General features: G+C 34.8%; 5 protein-coding genes and 1 non-coding gene across 6 annotated transcripts; 4 read left to right on the top strand and 2 right to left on the bottom strand.

The window, feature by feature from the left end:
* The first annotated feature begins 149 nt into the window (after positions 1–149).
* LOC110711757 (glutathione S-transferase T3-like) lies at positions 150–2,352 on the top strand. Its single transcript, XM_021890175.1, has 2 exons — positions 150–299; positions 1,008–2,352. The coding sequence occupies exon 2, from the start codon at positions 1,017–1,019 to the stop codon at positions 2,160–2,162; it is 1,146 nt and encodes a 381-aa protein (XP_021745867.1). The 5' UTR covers positions 150–299; positions 1,008–1,016; the 3' UTR covers positions 2,163–2,352.
* Positions 2,353–2,572: 220 nt separating this feature from the next.
* On the top strand, positions 2,573–3,919 carry LOC110711566 (protein ALP1-like). The gene has a single exon (XM_021889976.1). It carries the CDS (start codon positions 2,573–2,575, stop codon positions 3,917–3,919), a length of 1,347 nt encoding a protein of 448 aa, XP_021745668.1.
* A 2,315-nt stretch (positions 3,920–6,234) lies between these two features.
* LOC110711518 (probable aquaporin SIP2-1) lies at positions 6,235–9,055 on the top strand. Its single transcript, XM_021889923.1, has 3 exons — positions 6,235–6,676; positions 8,104–8,364; positions 8,466–9,055. Exons 1-3 carry the CDS (start codon positions 6,383–6,385, stop codon positions 8,625–8,627), a joined length of 717 nt encoding a protein of 238 aa, XP_021745615.1. The 5' UTR covers positions 6,235–6,382; the 3' UTR covers positions 8,628–9,055.
* Positions 9,056–9,518: 463 nt separating this feature from the next.
* Positions 9,519–12,831, bottom strand: LOC110711517 (magnesium-protoporphyrin IX monomethyl ester [oxidative] cyclase, chloroplastic-like). The gene is made up of 5 exons (XM_021889922.1): positions 12,268–12,831; positions 11,176–11,240; positions 10,657–10,984; positions 10,400–10,498; positions 9,519–9,935 (listed from the first exon to the last, which is right to left on the bottom strand). Exons 1-5 carry the CDS (start codon positions 12,715–12,717, stop codon positions 9,672–9,674), a joined length of 1,206 nt encoding a protein of 401 aa, XP_021745614.1. The 5' UTR covers positions 12,718–12,831; the 3' UTR covers positions 9,519–9,671.
* TRNAC-GCA lies at positions 11,397–11,468 on the top strand. Its single transcript has one exon. It is a non-coding gene; the product is annotated as a tRNA-Cys (tRNA).
* Positions 12,832–13,623: 792 nt separating the features above from the next.
* LOC110711516 (probable protein S-acyltransferase 4) lies at positions 13,624–19,060 on the bottom strand. The gene is made up of 6 exons (XM_021889921.1): positions 18,504–19,060; positions 17,257–17,430; positions 16,534–16,839; positions 15,421–15,642; positions 14,487–14,965; positions 13,624–14,114 (listed from the first exon to the last, which is right to left on the bottom strand). The coding sequence occupies exons 1-6, from the start codon at positions 18,555–18,557 to the stop codon at positions 14,090–14,092; spliced, it is 1,260 nt and encodes a 419-aa protein (XP_021745613.1). The 5' UTR covers positions 18,558–19,060; the 3' UTR covers positions 13,624–14,089.
* Between the last annotated feature and the right edge of the window lie 276 nt (positions 19,061–19,336).

Genomic DNA, 19,336 nt, shown 5'->3' with positions numbered 1-19,336 from the left:
CGTCAGAATTGCTGGCGAATCAGAGCGCGCCACGTGTCTTGCGCAGGGGATTGACCAATGAGAAAATACTAGCCGTTTACAACGGTAATATTATTTGTAACTGATTTTCCGAAAAATATATTTGTTAATAAAAAAAAAAAAATACCAACGGTCATAAAATTAAATTCTCTATAAATAGACATGCATTTTGATATGTTTTGATATAATTTCGTAATCACCTAAAATCCTCCACTTTTTTATTTTCTTAAGCATTTTAAATTTGTAGAAGAATATATTTGTTGCAAAACATCCATATTGAGGTAAATTTTTTTTTAAAATATTTAAATTCAGTTATGTAATTAAATTAGTATATATGTGATTTTTTGAAGAAAAAAAATATTGTAAGCCATGTAATTATATTGCATTATGTAATTAAACAAAGTTGTTGATATTTTCTCCATAAATTACTAAATTTGTAGTTAAAGTGTTGCAAATATTGGTTATTTTTTTAAAAAAAAATATATACATGTAGTTATGTATTAAAATTAGTATATATGTGATTTTTGGAAAAAAAAAAAAAAATATTGTATGGCATGTTATGTAATTGCTTTATGTAATTGAAGAAAGTTGTTGATAATTTCTCCTTACATTACTAAATTTGTAGTAAATAAAGTGTTGCAATTATTGGTTAATTTTATTTTAAATATATACATGTAGTTATGTATTAAAATTAGTATATGTGTGTTTTTTTTAAAAAAAATATTGTAGGCCATGTACTGTAATTGCATTATGTAATTGAAGAAAGTTGTTGATGTTTTCTCCATACATTACTAAATTTGTAGTTAATAAAGTCTTGAAATTATTGGTTAATTTGTTTTTTTAATATTAAAATTTAGTTATGACTTTAAATTAGTATATATGTGAATTGGTTAATAAAGTTGTTGATATTTTTTTGGATTTGTTGTCATTTTAATTTGTTTTTTGAGTAAATCTTAGTAAAAATATTTATCTTTTGTTTTGTGATGCAGAATCTTTTAATGGATCCAAACAACCCAAATTTCCGTCAACAATTTTCTGGTTTTAGTGATGATTTACTAACTAATCCCGAGTTTCAATTGTTCTTGCAAAGAATGGGCAATACGTCTTTGCAACCACCTCCACAGTATCAGACACCTACTCAGTTTCCCCTACGAAACCATGTTAATGAAGAATGTACACCTGAAATTGAACATGATAGCAACACACAATTCGATGACAGCGAAGAAGACAGCGTACCAGAGACGCCGCAATATCCTCCACCAGTTCCGGAACTGAAATCCAACCAGGTTGTTGCACGAGCGACTCGAATTTGGTCAGTTGCGGAAGATGAAACTCTGATTGGGTTGTACTTGGAGATCAGCGAGAATGCTATTAAAGGCACGAGCCAGAAAGCAACTTCCCTTTGGCGCGATGTACACGCAGCATATCAACTTGCTCATGCGGAGAAGCCGCATTTACTTCCACCAAGACCTATGAAGAGTCTGACGTCGCACTGGAGAAGGTTGGCAGCAGACACACTACAGTGGATATCTTGCTATGATGAAGCAGGTACACTTCCGGAAGGAGGGAGTGGTTACAACGAAGCTGACCGTATAAAAAGTGCGTCGAAGCTTTTCCATCTCGCCCAAGGTCGTAATTTCGCTTTTCCTCACGCTGTTGAAATGCTTAATAGAGATCCAAAGTGGAGGCCAAAGCTGAGATGGTCCTTGTCAAAGGAGGAAAGAAAAGCTGTTCGTGATGTTGAGGAGAAAGGTAGTGCTGGAAGTGGAAAGAGGTCCAGAGATGATGGAGGGGATGAAACCCCTACGGATGGTTTTTCATCTGGAGGAATACAACGACCCGAAGGTGTGAAGAAAGCAAAGGCCAAGCGTAAAGGGAAAGAAGTAGCTTCGGACAGTGGTTCGTCTGAGCTTAGCGAACGAATGAAGGAATTGGCAACAATTCGCGAGAGGGAGGCCATTCTGAAGGAAGAGCGGATCAAAATTGAAAGGGAGAAGGAACAGAGGAAAAGGGAGGAACTTGACATTCATAAGATGAAAACCTGGTTTGATATGGTGCAAGCTATGAAGAATTCGCCTACGCCACTCACTCCTGAAGAAGAGTCGTACAAGAATTTCTTACTGGGTAAATTACAGGGCTTATAAGCATGTTTGGTTGTAGTAGGTGTACGCTTGTATTAGTTAAGTTTTTAATTATGCGCAATGTAGTCTTTTAAGTTTTTAATTATGCGCAATGTAGTCTTTTATGTTTAACATGTAGTCACATTTTTGTCATTGTGTAGTCACATGTTTCTGAATTAACTTTGTCAGTATGCTTTAACTTTAGGTCATTCATACCGACATGGTATAGTCACTTTTGTTCTGAATTCACTTTGTCAAGATTTGTCATTGTCAACTAGCATAGTATACCTATTCCGTGGCTGAAAATTTGAATGCTTTAGTTGGTGTGGTCATTCAGATTTGTAACCACATATTCATTTGATTTATTTGCTATATATAGTAGGCATGGCACATATCCACAACCACACCAATTCAGAAAATTACAATATTAATACATGATGTATTCCAGACCATCATCAAGTTCAAGTTCAAGTTCATCTTCTTCCAATAATGAAGAATATGATCAACTCGTTGATGAACTCTTCACATACCAACCCACATCTTTCCTCATGCCCCAAACACAATCCCAACGTACTTCAAAATCACGTAGAGGGGGTACGAACAGAAGAGATTGGGAAATGGGACATGCCAGGCTGTTCAATGATTATTTTTCCGATAATCCTGTGTACAATACCACCCAATTTAGAAGAAGATTTCGTATGCAACGACCTTTGTTTTTACGTATAATGAACAAGGTCGTTGAAGGTGATGTTTACTTCCAGCAGCGTAGGGATGCAACTGGAAAGTTAGGCATATCACCTATGCAAAAATGTACAGTCGCGATACGAATGTTAGCCTATGGCATGGCTGAAGACGCTGTTGATGAATACGTTCGAAACAGTCAGTCAACCGCTCGAGTTGCCCTACAACGTTTTTGTGCCGGGGTCGTTGACCAGTTCGGAACCGAGTACATGCGAAACCCTACAACTGATGAATTGGCCCGGATACTGCATCAAAATGAACTGCGTGGTTTTCCAGGCATGATAGGCAGCATTGATTGCATGCATTGGGAATGGAAGAACTGTCCAACGGCTTGGAAAGCGCAGTACGCCGGTAGGAACAAGAAAGCAACGCTAATACTGGAAGCCGTTGCGGATCAGAATTTATGGATATGGCATTCCTTCTTTGGTATTCCCGGATCTTGTAATGATCTTAATGTGTTGTACCGTTCACCAGTGTTCGATGAGGTTCTGCATGGTCGAGCTCCTCCGGTAAATTTTACGGTTAACGGCCATGAATACAACATGGCTTATTATTTAGCCGACGGCATTTATCCGAAGTGGGCAACTTTTGTTCAGGGTATCACATTCCCTCAACTGGCCAAAGATAAAATGTTCGCTGACCACCAGGCTGCCGCTCGAAAGGACGTTGAAAGAGCTTTCGGTGTGTTGCAAGCTCGATTTGCAATAATACGAAAACCGTCGCTGGCGTACGATGAGGACATACTGCGGGACATAATGAAAGCATGTATCATTATGCACAACATGATTGTTGAAGATGAGCGCCACAACTACACTCGAGCCGAAGTTCTAAGAGCCTTCTACGAAGAAGATCAACAAGAATCAACACCAGCATCAACATCTACAACGCCACCGTTTGAATTCAACGTAGGCCGACCTACCAACTTTGATTTCAACGCATTTCTACAGCGAAAAGCTTCCCTCCGTGACACAGAAATTCATCTATCTCTGAAACGTGATTTAGTCGAACATATTTGGCAACACTACGGGCCACGTAATTAGGGAGAAATTAGCACGACTTAAATAAAGCCAAGTACTATGGCGTAGCTACTTTTACTTGTTGTGTTTATTTTATTTCCTAAGTTTAATTACGCATGACGTTGCAAATGTAATTGGTTTCTAGTATTGTACCGCTTTTAAAATAAATAAAAACATTTAAGAAATTTTGAGCTTTTTTTAAATTTTTTTTTATATAACGTACTTAATTTTACGACAAATTTTAACGATAAAAAGGACAAAAATAAAAAAAATAAGTTACACAAATTTTAACTAGTTTTTATTTATTTGGAGTAACATTGTTAAAATATAAATGAAATAAATAAATAAAGAAGTGTTGTGTAGGAGAGAGAAAGTAATGGTGGGGTATTGAAAAAGTAAGAGAGAGAGAGTGGTGGGTGAGCAATTTTTTTGCTCACCATTGGGAGAGAATATGTGAAAAAAATTTGCCCATGAGCAAAACTTATTTCTTGAGAGAGAAAGTGGGTAGAGAGAGAGTGGGTGAGCATTTTTTTTGCTCACCATTGAGAGTGGTCTTACATTAAGCTCAAGTAAAGTCCATTATATCTTCAACTAATACCACTTCCCGCCCATGCAAATAGTGTAATCATCCAAAATTATCGTGTTCACATAGCAAAACTATGCTTTTTAAGATGTTGTCTCATTCAATATAATTTGAGTGAAAATAATTGATAGGAACCTTAGCTAATGCAAAAGGGATATGGGCACATGGTATTAAATTTTTCACAGTAATTTATTTATTTATTAAACTTTTTTTTTTTAAGTTCTACCCGGTATACCCTTTAATAGTTAGGTCTCAATCTTAAGAATAATAGTCTTACTTTGTGTATCTTTCTTTATATGTTGGGTAAAATTTATACGTTTATTCACCTTTTGAATGAGTATCTTTTTTTTTTTCCTTCACATTAACCTACTTTATCTTCATTTTTCTTCAGTTCTTCACCGGGCTTGGACCCCATTATGTTCTAATCTAATAAGAAAAAAATGACGGCTCATTTAATTTGTTGACGACTCAGTACATGGATCATCCAACTCATTATTTTATAAATTACATATGTACTTTATATATGAGTATAGGAGAATACTTTTTTTTTTTTTTACTAGTAAAGGAGAATACTTTGTTGGTGATAAAACCGCAATTAGTTGGGTAAGCATTATTGAAAGAAAAGATTCCATTTTAATTTTATTCCTTTCCCTAGTGTAACATAATGTCAATGTCAGCCCAAAACTCACTTTCCAACTTGGCTACTTGCAAATTTGCTACATAAGCCGCCAAATAAACGACCAATGAATTAGGCTCATACAGTCCTACCATATGTATTTATACATTTATACAATTATATTTCTTATTTTAAATTTAGTAATTTATGAACATATTTTGACTTTTGACTATTTAATGTTGTAACTTTCATACTGATTTCGTTTTAAATTATTTGTAACGATTTGACATAAGGGTAATATTATTAGGGCTGAGCAAAATTATCCGAAAATCCGAACCGTAACCGAACCGAAAATTAGGGTACCCGTTCCGATAACCATAACGGTTCGGGTACCCGATCCGATAATTTGTTATCGGGTACGGTTATCGGGTATCATTTTATAATTAACAGTTACCCGATCCGTTCCGATAAGCAATTTTTTCTTTTTTTTCGTACTTAAATCTATTTATTCAAAATCTAAACGATTATTTTTTACTTCGTAATCACTTCATAATTTAAATGATTAGTAATTATTAGTAATTTGATCATGATCATGTGGTGTTATTGCTAATTAGTGTTGAATGATATCATAATAACTATATTATAAAGTCTAAATTTTTATTATTGGATATCATATTGGGTACCCCGATAACCGAACCGAAAATCCGGGTACCCGAAGTTCGGGTACCCGAACTTATTGGTTCAGGTAATGGATATCATTTTTAGTGTTATTGGTTATCGGGTACCCGAACCGATAGTGTTAACGGTACGAGTACCGTCCCATGCTCACCCCTAAATATTATACGTAGCATTAAAATAAACATTTAGTACGTTTCCTAATTTGATATTAATTTAGGAATGCATGATAAAATCACGCGCAAATTAGTGTAATTAATGTTATAATTTCATTTATTTTTTCCATTTTTAGTTCCTTGACATAATAATTTGAAACGAAAGTATTGTAATACATAACAAATAAGAAAATATAAAGTATTATGAAATTTTGTAATTATCGTATTTTTAAAATATCAACTTCTAAATATGATTAAGAAACCGAACTAATTTGAAACCGAGAAAATAAAAAGTAAAGTATTTTTAAAATTTTAACTAGGCACACCATAACCACTCCCTCTCGAACAAAATATAATTTGAAGATATGCCAAATACAGAACATTTTCTGAAAGTCCAAAGATAGAGAGAGATATACTATCATAAAAGCCTATTGATCAGGTAATTTTTTTACATAAAAATGGGAGAAACTAGAAATGGGTCGTTGTTAATCTCGGATTTCGTGCTCTCATTTATGTGGGTATGTTCTGGTGTTCTTGTGAAAATCTTTGTCTTCCATTTTTTGGGATTTCAACATAATTTTATTGGAGAAATTGTGAAGCTGTGTTTCTCTGTCCTCAATTTATTCTTCTTCGCTTATTTGGCTAAATTTGCGAGAGGTGCTACTTATAATCCTCTTAATATATTGGCTGGCGCTATTTCTGGGGGTTTTAGTCGATTTTTGTTTATCATTGGTGCAAGAATTCCTGCTCAGGTATAATTTTTTTTTTTTAGCAATTTTTTTCAGCTAATTTGATTGAATAGTTATTGGGTATTGAGATTTTTTAATTTTTGGTTTATTTGGTTACATAATTTATGATGGGTTTGTTTTATATTGTTGCTAGAATTGATAAAGTTTTGTGCTTTAAATTGATCTTACTTTGATTAAGTTTAATTTGAGGTCTTATTTGACTAAATTAGTGATTATATGACATTAAGATTGTAGTTTATCTTCCTTTGTTGTGCAGTATTTTGCTTTGAAATTTTTTGTCAATGGTTAAATATGTCTTAGATTGAGATTTGTGAGATGAGAAAGATTTGATTTTATTAGAATTAGGACCTTAAAAACATCTAGTTGAGTATTTAATTGATGTTATTATTTGTGTGCACGTTCTTTTTGGTATGATGTCGTTCTGCATTTGCGCTTGTATTTGAAGCAAGATCATTGTGCTTGTATATGAAGCATTGTTGTTATATGAAGAAATCTTTATTTGTCGGGACTAAATAGGAAAATGCTTAATTGCATGAAGCACGAAAATAGCATAGCAATAAGGACAATCCGAAAATCTTTTGCTTCGAAAATTGTCCTTTTGCCTTGTGAGTTTGTTTGCTTCATTTCTCCTTCCTTTCACATAACTCATCCTCGAGATTGACTAATTAGGCGAACACTTCTTAGTATTTTTCTTTTTCTTGTAGAGTTAAATGTTGAGAGGGTTTGCTTTAACTTTGTAATTACTTTCACGATTACTTTCGCTTTAGATCTAGATTGAGCATCACAGATTCACAGTGTATTCGCTTAATTGAATGTGAAAGTAGGGGAAATTGGATGCATTTTCATGTTAAGGTTCTAATGGAGCTATGAAGAAATTAGACCGTGTTTTGATGTAAACTAGTGGGAAATTAAGGTTCTAATGGAGTTTTAGAAGGGGTTAGATCGTGTATCTCTGATACCCTGTCCCCCAATTTCCTGGCTCTAGGCGTGAGCCTTTTTAGGATTGTTGGGACAATGTTGATGCAGATGATGTTTTGATCTTATAACTGTGTTGTTTCATCATACGAGTGTAGACATTTAGCAAATCTTGTTTAGAACCTGGATTGATTTTATAGTCCTTAAAATTTAGATGTTTGGAGAACTTAGATTTCACAATGTATGAGGTGCAGCCGTGCAGGTATTGTTTAAATGCCGGTCTCTATAATGGTTGTTATGCAGTTTGGAAATGCTCCATTGTTACTAATCGAGTTGAAATCAAAGTTTCCTGTTATCTGAACTGTATGCCTTTTGCCGTATATGTTAGTAGATATGGTGTATGACAATTTCCTTTTCTCAAATTGCTCTTTTTTTTTTGTGATTGCCTTAGTAAATAGTCGGTCTTTTTCAGAATTTATAGTTCTATCATATTAATCCACTCATCTCCATTTCAGGTGCTTGGAGCCATTTATGGGGTTAAGTTCTTAATTCTTATGTTTCCTGAAATTGGCAAGGGACCAACACTGAATGTCAACATCCATCAAGGCGCGTTGACCGAGGGAGTCCTAACCTTTATGATTGTTTTCATCTCTTTGTCATTAGCAAGAAGCATTCCTGGGAGTTTCGTGAGGAAAACCTGGATTTCTAGCCTTTCGAAACTTACACTCCATGTTCTTGGTTCCGACTTAACTGGTGGATGCATGAACCCGGCATCTGTATGTATCTTTACCATATATATGGTCTTTGTCTTGTATGCTATATAAACTCAGATACTGAACTCTTTTTTAACTGTCAATTTTGCTGCTTGCCTATGCAGGTGATGGGATGGGCTTATGCTCGTGGTGACTACATAACTAAGGAGCACATTTTTGTTTATTGGCTTGCTCCAATTGAGGCAACCTTATTGGCTGTATGGATCTTCAAGGTGTTGTTTCCGAAAGCAATAGAAGAGTTGGACACAAAGCCAAAATCAGAATGATTTTTGAACAATCTTGACATTTTTTTTTCTTCCCCTTTTCTCTTGTGTGTGTATTTTGTTCCTTGCACAGGTAGATATGAAGATAGAAAATTATAGAAATTGTTAAATACTTAGTAGCATGGATGGGAACATTTCCCTTTTGTATCTCTTCCACGGTTCCACCAAAACTAGCTGTAAATTTATTTTGAGTATATTAATGCAAGAAAGTAGCTTGCAATTGGATCTTCATCTGTTCCCCATCTACTGATTCTGGTGTGGATCTCAAACTTAATGACGTTACAAATTAACCCTCTCAAATCCAATTAAGGAGCTTTCGCTGCTTATCAGAAGCCTGTCATCTTCTGCTGACTTAGCTTCATTTTATCTGCTGTGTAACCTAGAATTGTGCAGAATTGTTGCTCATATATTGTGTTGATTGTTTTTTAGTAGCAGGAATCCCTCAATTTTAGCCATAGTTTATGGCTCAATGTCTCAACCATTCAGTCGTTGGCTGGCTTTTAGTTGCAAAACTTGCAACAGGTATTTTTTTTTTTTTTTTTTTTTCTTTTGGGGTCCAGATTTATGCAAAAAATTGCTATGCAAGGGATCACACTTGTATATTTTGACACAATATGTTGATCTAGTGACTACTGATTAGTCATATTGTTGAGAGGTGCCTTTTATCTAGTACTTAGACAAATTTAAATACTAGTATTTTTAAGGGTGAGTGAGACTAGATGCACCCAAGACGTAATTTAATTCATGTGACTTCGCAGATCACTCTTATTTTGTACCAAGTAATTCATCAAAATTATGGTAAAATTCTTCATATATGAAAGTTTATTTTGCTACCACAGGCCCGCAACTGCCTAGATTTTTATTTTTTATATTTTTATGATAAAAGAATTATCAAACATGGAATCAGGGATATTGCTGAAATGTCAAAATCTGCAATTTATAAGTTTACATACTGTTACAGATTCTCTGTTCTCTGGCAATAGCAATTTAAGTCATCCTTGAGTATTAATTACTAGAAGGAACACAATACAGTAGTACATAGGAAGACTAATATACAAGCTGTGGCTCAAATTCTGCAAAATCAACCGAACCAGATTCAATAGGTGGCATCAGATATGCAGCCAAGATCTCTGAAACCAGAGCTGCTACTAATGGGATCCTCTTCAAATTCTTCACAAAGCCGATGCCATCGGTCTCCCCAATAGCGATGATCTTCTGGTTAATCTCCACCATTCGGTCAAGCTTCCTCTTGAACTCTGGGTTCTCCACATCTAGCACAGCTGGGAATATTCTGGCAGTTGTGCGGTTGGTCTGCAAAAAACCAAAGCATCAGAAATCCAATCTCTAATTTTCACAAGCACAATAGAATCACCGAATATGGATGGATCCTCTGGTCTACAGGGTATCACAAATTTGCAGCTATACACCTACTTAGCTTAGATAATTGGATTATAGTAGAAAAGTGTTTGAAAGGAAGTAGTTAAACAAGAAATTAACAAAGTAACAATCTTCATTGTACTTTAAATAAGCAAACTACATTGAAGTTTGCTTTTCAATCAAAAGCTTAAATTTAGCTCGAGTGCTTCTGTCAGATCTTTAACTTCCTGACATGGGTACAAAAACCTTTAATACTTTCTTTGGACCAAAAGAAACATGGAACTTTTATGTAAATCATCGATTTTGACACTTGGAGACATACCAAACACCAAGATTCAAATGTGAGGAAGATAGAATGTACATGAGAATGAAAGCATTCTTCAATTTCATTGTCTCACCTCAATAATGACATGCATGTCGAATTCTTTGGTGTTGAGCCCAATGCCTTCATAGAATGCTGTCCTTTGGCAATCGTTGAGGTACATGGTCACATAAACCTGTGACAAACATAGATATAGAAGTTTAAAATAAATGGTATCATTACAGACTTACAGTACTTGTAGTCCAATATCCCCTAAAATTGAGTGCTTGCTTTCAGATCCCACAGCATAAAAGTAGATATAGCAAAGGGATAACTTGTGAATGTGATGATTACCGAGAGGCAGAAGAAACGGGACCAGAGTTTGGCCTTCCAGTCATTGAGGAACTGGGGCTGCGCCTTCATGAGAGCAGAGAAGAAATCTCCGTGCCTGTTCTCATCTTGGCACCAGTTCTCAAAGTACTTGAAGATGGGGTAACACTGGTACTCAGGATTTTCCTTAAGGTGCCTGTAAATGGTAATGTACCTCCAGTAACCAATCTTCTCTGATAGGTATGTCGCGTAAAAGATGAACTTTGGCTTGAAGAAAGTGTATTTCCTAGCTTTGGTCAGGAAACCCAAGTCCAAGGCCAGATTGAAATCTGACAAACCCTTGTTCAAAAACCTGCACAAGATAATAAACAGTTCAGGTGAAAAACTTTTGGTACCTAATTAACATTCAGAGGCTGAAATTACATTGCAATAACATCCACAAGGACCATCCGCAATGCAATGGAACCTTGTGAATATGATCAAAGTTCTGTACAAATAGAACGAACTGGAGAAGTTTTAAGGTAAAGCGTTGCGAAGAAATACCCAGCATGCCTGGCTTCATCTCTAGACATAAGAGAGAAAATCTCTGCCACCACTGGATTTGTTTTCTGCAAAATTAAAGGACATCAAATATCAATATGTCACATTGTTAGAACAATATCTTACACTAGAATAACTAATTCTATGTCATAATTAAAATCATGCAGATTGTATTAGTGCGATAATTCAATTTAATTCACGGATTAGCATAAAATAAACACTGAGGGTCCATAGCTCAGTGGTAGAGCATTTGACTGCAGATCAAGAGGTCACCGGTTCGAACCCGGTTGGGCCCTTTTTTAATTTTTTGTTTATTTTTTCGTAAATTTTTTAATTTTCCTAATAGTTTCCCATTTGCACTTTTTTGAGCTAAGTACAAATCACAAGTCCCAAAATTAACAGACATGAACTTCAAAAACCACCAAACAAACACCTAACTTCAATTTCCTAATAATAATTAAAAACTGAATACAATTAGTTCACTTAAACCCGAATTTTGCCATTGACAAAAGCAGAGAAAATCACCAAATAAATTCACAACTATAAATTGAGCCACAGTGGCTGTTACTCCTGTTAGTAATACAGATACCCACAAACAAAATTCTCTACAATTATAAATAGAGAACCATCATACTAGTTAGTAATATAGACAAAATTCGATCTAATATCATATGCTATCCCACGACACGGCTATAAATTACTCACAAGTAAACTATAGTAATAAGCCACTTAATTAGTCACTATAGTCAACATGCTAAGTGATGTAGACTAAATATAACACAACTTAAAATTGCTCACAAGTAAACTAATAACCCAATTAATTAGTCTCTATAGTTGGCATTTGAAGTGATATAGACGGAATTTGATTCAATGCATATAACGCGACTTAAAATTGTTCACAAGTAAGCTAATAACCCACTTGATTAGTCACTATAGTTAGCATTTGAAGCATTATAGACGGAATTTGATTACGGAATTTGATTGAAGGTCACGAGTACCACCCCACCACAACAAAACTTAGAATTGCTTACAATTAAACAAACAGCCAACTTAATCAATCAAAAAACATTAAAAAAAAAAAAGAGTAAAAATTACCTTAAGCCTCCTACCAAGCTCCTTGTAAAGAAGAAACCCAGAAAACTCAGCAGTACAAGACCTTTCCAGAAACTCAACAAAAATCTGTCTCAAAGGTCCATCAAGCTTATCAGCAGCTTCCTTAAACTCACTGTTTCTAACAAAGTGAGTTTGATTATAATCAGTCTTAAATTCCTGCAAAAGTGCTTCAAACTCAGCTTCATTAAGGTTCTTGTTAATCTGGGTGTTAAAAAGCTGCTCCATTTCATCAAAATCAGTGGTGTAAAATCTGGGTGTTAAAAGGGTTTCTTGAATTTCCTTCTTATTCCCCTTTTTTGATGTTTTTGTGGGCGTTGATGTTGTTGACATGGATACTCTGAAGCTTTTTGCTCCGGGTCGGGTTATCGGGTTTGGGCTTAGTTTCGGGCTGAACTTTGAAATGGGTTTTAGGAGTGCCATTTCTGCTGCCATTGCTGAGGATTGAGAAGATAGCTAGAGAGGGAGGATAATATTGGTGGGAGTTTTGGGATGGTTAGAAAAGTGATTTATTTATTTTTATAATTTTTATTTTTTATTTTTTGATTTTTTTTTGGGAAATTTTGAGGGTAATGAATCTGATCCAATGAAATCTTGAGGTTGAAGTGGGTGTTTGCCACGTGTCATGTGGTGATGGGTTGGCTTGATTTCTTTGATGGGTTAAGGACTTAGGGGTTGTGGGTGTTCCAACTTGGCCTTGATATGTATGTGGCTCTTCTTGCTCTATATGATTGTGTAAGATTTTTGGAGGTTTTATGGTTTGTATTATAAAGTCATCTATGATTCAATTTGGCTGATCATTTCATGTATGGATAACAAAAATGTGACACTATGATTCCCTCAAAAAAAATGTGACTCTTTGATTCACAATCACTTTCTAGATTTATCAATAGTTCTCGACTTTTATTTATATATGCTCGTATTGTATGGAGCCACGGTGAATAGAGTAAATACTAAATAGGATATGTGCAATAAAGTTTGTGTGACAGCTGAGAGACTTGGCAACGCATACATATTATATATATGTTGGGTGTACCACTACCATGAGATGCAAGTGTTACCATGTACATTTCAATAGTCTTCATATTATACACACATTAAAAGTAGAGCATGGTGCATAAATTTTTTTGCATAGTGTAAAGATAGTTGCTATTAAAATTATGACACCTACAACCAAGGTCATTTTTTGGCCCAATGCTCGCAAAGGTACAAGAAAATGAGCAAAGTTAATGCATTAATTAATGGCACAACCGGTTGTACATAGAAAATTGTCTGTTGTCACTTACCCAGTAATCTTTATTAAACAAATTATAGTGTGCGGATTAATATACAAACAACAAATTAAAGAACAATTAGCTATTTAAAAGATTAAATAACCCAATTCATGTATATTGTATAAGGGTCAAAACTATTTGTCAATAATTTACAGTTGTGAGAAGACAGCAGTGTAGAATGGTACATTTTTTAAGCAACCCTATAAAAATCATGCATTTCTGTCAATTGTCAGCTCTTCAAACCCTACAAAACTATAAACCCCAACAAAAAAAGAGGAAAAACAAAAAAAAGCTAAAAAGAAGTTACAATATGTAATCTCAAGTACATAGAATGTTTGGAAATTCTTGTAGGCAAAAGAAGGGGGAAATTCTGTGTCATTTCCTTGGAGCTCGACTTTTGCTCCACCACAGCACCACCGAGTCTCAATGTTTTTATGTGCAATATTATTCTGAACTTCACAAGTCGATTCAGACAGATTTAGACCTTTCATGGCCGAAACAACATCAACACTTTAGCTGACATCAGTCTTCTGCTATACAGATGGGCGAGGATCATGTCTGTTATACAGAGTTACAGACGTAAAATATTGGTTAGACAAGCAAGATATTATGTAAAGTGAAGCAACTCAGCAAGGGTCAGATATTTTAAAAAGGATTATAAATGGAATACATCAAACAGTATCCAATTTAGTAAAGTCTACTTGCCTAATTAGTTAGCAAACTAACAAGAGGTGAAATGTCTAATAATTTGAATGACCAAACAATAGTTAGACTCAACAAGGACATTATCGATATTCACCCTAGTTAGTTGTCAAATTATTAGATAATTAGCCAGGATTGGGATCTAAAGCCCGAAATAACAAAAAATGCATAACAATGTACAGTATGAAGTTATGAACATCGTAGTAAAGTACAGTAATCACAAAGCACCTGGGTTCTTGTGTGCTAGGCTGTGCGGCACCATAAGAGCTACTTCTTTGGTAGATCCTTTCACCAAACTCATCTTCAGCGACGGAATTATGCAAAAAATTTCTTGGTCCTTCATCAACCAAAAAAGAGCTACTTCTTTGGTAGATCCTTTCTCCACTATTCTTGCTTTTTACATTGTCCTCAATATAATCATAGCTTAAATTGCGCAAAATTTTAGGAAGTGTATAATCTTCATCATCATGATGCTTATCACCTGCTTCAATGTCTATTTTCTCCTTTGAGCTGAAATCCGCTTTAAAAGATGGGTGAACATGCATCCGTTTGTCTGGTACCTGGTCTTCTTCAGACACAATTGCCCGGAAATCATTCAATGAAGGGGCTAGTCGAGTGAAGAAGATTTCTCTTAAGTTCTGGAGTATCCCCTTATTATGTGGATTCTCCTTTTTATCATACCGGTAGCGAAAATTTTCATAAGTTGTCTGCACATGTACAAAAAAGTATATAATAAGACTTGATCCAATAATACTTCAGCCAACATTTCAGTTAAAGATTAATGACAAAAATGGCACTATTCCTGTCAATATGAACGATTAATGACAAAAATGGCACTATTCCTGTCAATATGAACATATTTCAAGCATACAGGCTATTCCCAGCATAATGAGCAACACATTGTAAAGCACTAAATTCTTCATTTCATGTACAGATTCTACATGATATGACTCTTAAGTCAGACTATTATACATCATACAGCACGAAACCTCAGTTCACCTTTCTTATCTCTTCTCCCATTTTATTTTATTTATTTCGATATCTTCTCTTTATTTTACATCGGAATCTAAAGTGTTAAAGTGAGCATCTTACTTTCACAACCATTGACGTTTTTGAAGCTATAAGAATAAATCAGATTACAAACGATTAAACTGGAAATTACCTGGTTGGTGCTCATAAGGTAGAAATGGAAAACAGTTAAGCCTCCAACAAACCAGATAGCTATGAAGCAGTATACAATCAAGACAACAGAGAGGATATCGTGTGCCATAGCCTTCAAAAGACCCTTTGGTTCGTTCACTAGGCTAACCCAAGAAAATATGTGAACATATAGGCATAGGATTGTTGCCGTAAGTATGAACATGTAGAAGAAACGATAGTTCCTCTGCAAAACCAAGAAAGATGTTATAGCTACATATATATGTGTAATTACAATAATGAACAGGTGCACATTTTTAGCCATTTTTAATTGTGTCAGGCACATCTTTTAGTTATTACTCTAGCCCCATCTCTTTGGAACAACAAATTTGCTAAAAGAAGTCTTTTTGTAAAGCTACGTAGCTCATGCTATTGATTCTGAGGTGCATTAGCTAGGGAAAAATATTGCAAATACCTGTATGAATTATGAACTTTCAAATGTGTTTGCATGGGCAACAGCTCTAACAACCACGAGTAATAGGCCATCACCCCATAATTTCCATTATCGTAAAATCAGCTTATTTCCATAGCCATTAAACCAGTGTCTTATTCCCATAAAAAATTAGAAGGCACTACATTCAGGCTAATAACCATCAAGTAGTCAGACTGCTATGAAATTGCACTAAAAAAGCCAAATATAACCCTAGAGATGGGGGTTTGCAGAAGTCTGGGGTTAGAAAACCCGTATAATTCACATAATTACAGATAGATGGATGTTTTACAAATCAGATGCCCAGGAAAAAAAAATTAATCATCACAAATCTGCATGGCTGCATGCATATGGATCAAAAGCATATCTAGTTAAATATCATATGGATAGTTTTCAAAGGCCAATGGGGGATGCTCATTGATTCACAATCACACAAATCACAACCCTCTACTGTCCAACTCAAGTATCAATTTGCATTAAAATATCCATGCCTAGTGACTATATCTATTTATTGTTTCTCTTTTCTGAGAAGGGTAGGTTAATGGAAGGATAACATCATTGATCAAAAGATTAAAGCCAATAAACATGTCACACAAAATATAATATAAACTTAAAAATTCTCATATTCCGTGACAACAGGTTACTTACAAGTCCTATGCACTGACCGACCCAGGGGCAGTGATGGTCAAACCGCTGTACACAGTTGTTGCAAATGGAGCAATGGGAAGCACGCGGAGGGCGATAAAGCAAGCATGTTTCACAAAACTTCACCTTAACAGTGTAACCATTCACTAATACATTTTTCACTCTAGGTATTCTTAAATGAGGGTGTCTTCCATTGACCCACTCCATTGAAGGGTTTGTTATATCAGATTCTTCAGGTTCAGGGGGCCTCGAATTTCTGGGGACTATTCCAGGATCTCTCCCAGATGTCATGTATAGAAACATTAAGTCCTGCAAGAAAGTGTATTGATGATCAGATTATACAATAATAGTCAATTAGACAGCATGCGGTGTTCTTAGATTATCCAAGTGTTTTGCTTGCGAAACCATTTCTATTTTTAGCAATACTGTATGAGTTTTAAAAACTTTTGGGTTGGCAACGAGAATTTGTTTCCCTTATATATTTCTCTTGATCTTGAGAGATAGGTGTTCAGTGGGACTCAAGGAGACGGGAAAACTAGAGGAATGATATATTATCCTCCTGTTCTTCATCAGTTCACAACTGCTCCTTCGCCCTTAACAACCTTATTCTAGGAGAACTTGTGTGCTTATAATCTTTCACATACACTATGAAGCTTTTCACCAAAAAAAACATATACATAGAAGCAATGTGAATAGTGGTGGGCATAAGCACCAAACAAAACTTACCAAGATGGTTAGGAATAGTCCAACTGCTGCTACAGGATACCATTTACTGTTGTCTTTCGCCTTCACAAACACCTTTATACAAAAAGTCAACGCTGGCCCGGCAATTAAGAGATTCGACAAAAACATTGATCCCACATCAGGTCCAAATATCAATCTTCCTCCACAGAGAAATTTCTATGAACACAAAAAGAATATCAATCAGCAAGTATGCTTCCAATTTCCAATTCTGCTCATAAAAGGCTTTGAGCCAAATAAGTTCATACTTCAGCTTTTGCACTAAATAGCATTTGGAATAGCATTGGATCTTTCAAAAATATGGGTTTTGCATCAAGAATTACTTAATCTTTCAAAAAATAAAACCAAAGTTATCTTTTAAAGATCAATTCAAAATCGATCATGACTTAATCTAATTTCTAATGGGTACTAATAGCCTTATACACAACACCCCCACCAAGTGAATCCAATCTTAAGCAGGGTTTGGGAGGTCTATATGTACGCGCTTCTACCCCTTGAACTGGTACAATGCCAGTTTCTATAGGACTTGATAGTAGCAAACCTTATATGAAATCTTAACTAAACCCAAACCTGACAGCATATAGGTCAATTGTTGTTCTCTTCCCCAATCTGATCTTCTATTCCTCAGAAAGCCATAAACATTCACAAGTCCGATCTTATCTGAATTAAGCTTCCACTTTGACCTTGATTCGACCTTCTCCGACACCTATCAAAGGGTCCCTAATATCTAGCAGTTAACAACCAAAGAAAGACTGCTTCATTCATTCCAAGACAACTTTTTGCACAAAGATGAGATTTTTTAATCCCATTTGGGTGTACTGCAGGTTACTCTTTGCATCAATAACCATAAACCCTACTAGGAAAAACCCTGATAATCGTTTTCGAAACACAAGACTAAACCCTGATCATACAGTATGAATAAAAGCTGAGCCTGATCATTATCACCCCAAAAAAACTTAGGTAAATTTCCAATAATATGACAATTCAACCATGATTTGATTTATTAAACATATGAAACCCAGTATTAATATCCTAAAATCATTCAGCTTATCATAATCAACTGAAAATTAATAAACCAAGTAAAAACAGATAAAATCATCGTATCATCATATTCATACATAATCATTAAAGCCCAGAATTTCTAACTAAAAATGAGAAGTAACCAATTCAATATTAGATCAAATAAACAAAGTATAACAATAAAAATTTTATGGAGAAGAAACGAAAATTACATTATTGCCCCTCCAAACTTCAAAGAGCCTCTTGGGTTTGTTGGCGGCCATCATCAATTGAAAGCTTCAAAAGACCCACAAAAAACCCAGAATTCCCAAGAAATTCTCAAAAAATTCTATCTTTTCTTACATCTGCAACAATCTTTAATCACCCTCATAATTATATCAAATGAAATCCACCAAAAAGGAAACAAAAATCACTCAATTCTCTAGAAAAATCACTATTCAATGAAATTTCAAAAAATAGAAAGAAAATAATACAAATCAGAAAATTCCCTCAAAATTTCCCAGCAAAATGATTTCAACAAAAAGATTAGATCTTTCGAATTCCTGAGCTTCTGAGTCTTCTCTCTCTTTTTTATTTTCTTTCCTTTTACTTGTGAAACAGCAAAATAGTTTCTCTTTTCAGAATGTTGAAAAAAATGAAAAATTCCCAAATTCTCTGACTTTATTTATTTTTATTTTTATTATTTCCTTCTTTATTATCTCTCTATAATGGTATCTGGCACGTAGCCGTAGTCCACGCTGGAAAATGGCGGAACTTTCAATTTTCTCGCGGTTTTTCAGGTAGATTATGGATTTTTTTTTATCAATAAAATTAATTGATCATGATATTTAAGACTATAATATTAACATTAAATACATTTTTATGATCTTTCAAAAAAAAAAAAAAAAAATACATTTTATGAAATTATATATTATAAAATCAATTAATTAGATTTGAGAAATTCATGTTAGTTGGTTTTTGGTTGGTCCGACCAATCTACGTGCTGCCGTATACCAATATTAGAATTTGTCTTCACGCGGTTTGGTTGCCTTTCAATTCATCGTTG

This window comes from Chenopodium quinoa, unplaced genomic scaffold (genome assembly GCF_001683475.1).
Source record: "Chenopodium quinoa cultivar QQ74 unplaced genomic scaffold, ASM168347v1, whole genome shotgun sequence".
In the NCBI taxonomy this organism is placed as follows: Eukaryota; Viridiplantae; Streptophyta; class Magnoliopsida; order Caryophyllales; family Amaranthaceae; genus Chenopodium; species Chenopodium quinoa.
The sequence above is the reverse complement of the archived record's forward strand: the minus strand, read 5'-3'. Positions and strand labels throughout refer to the sequence as shown.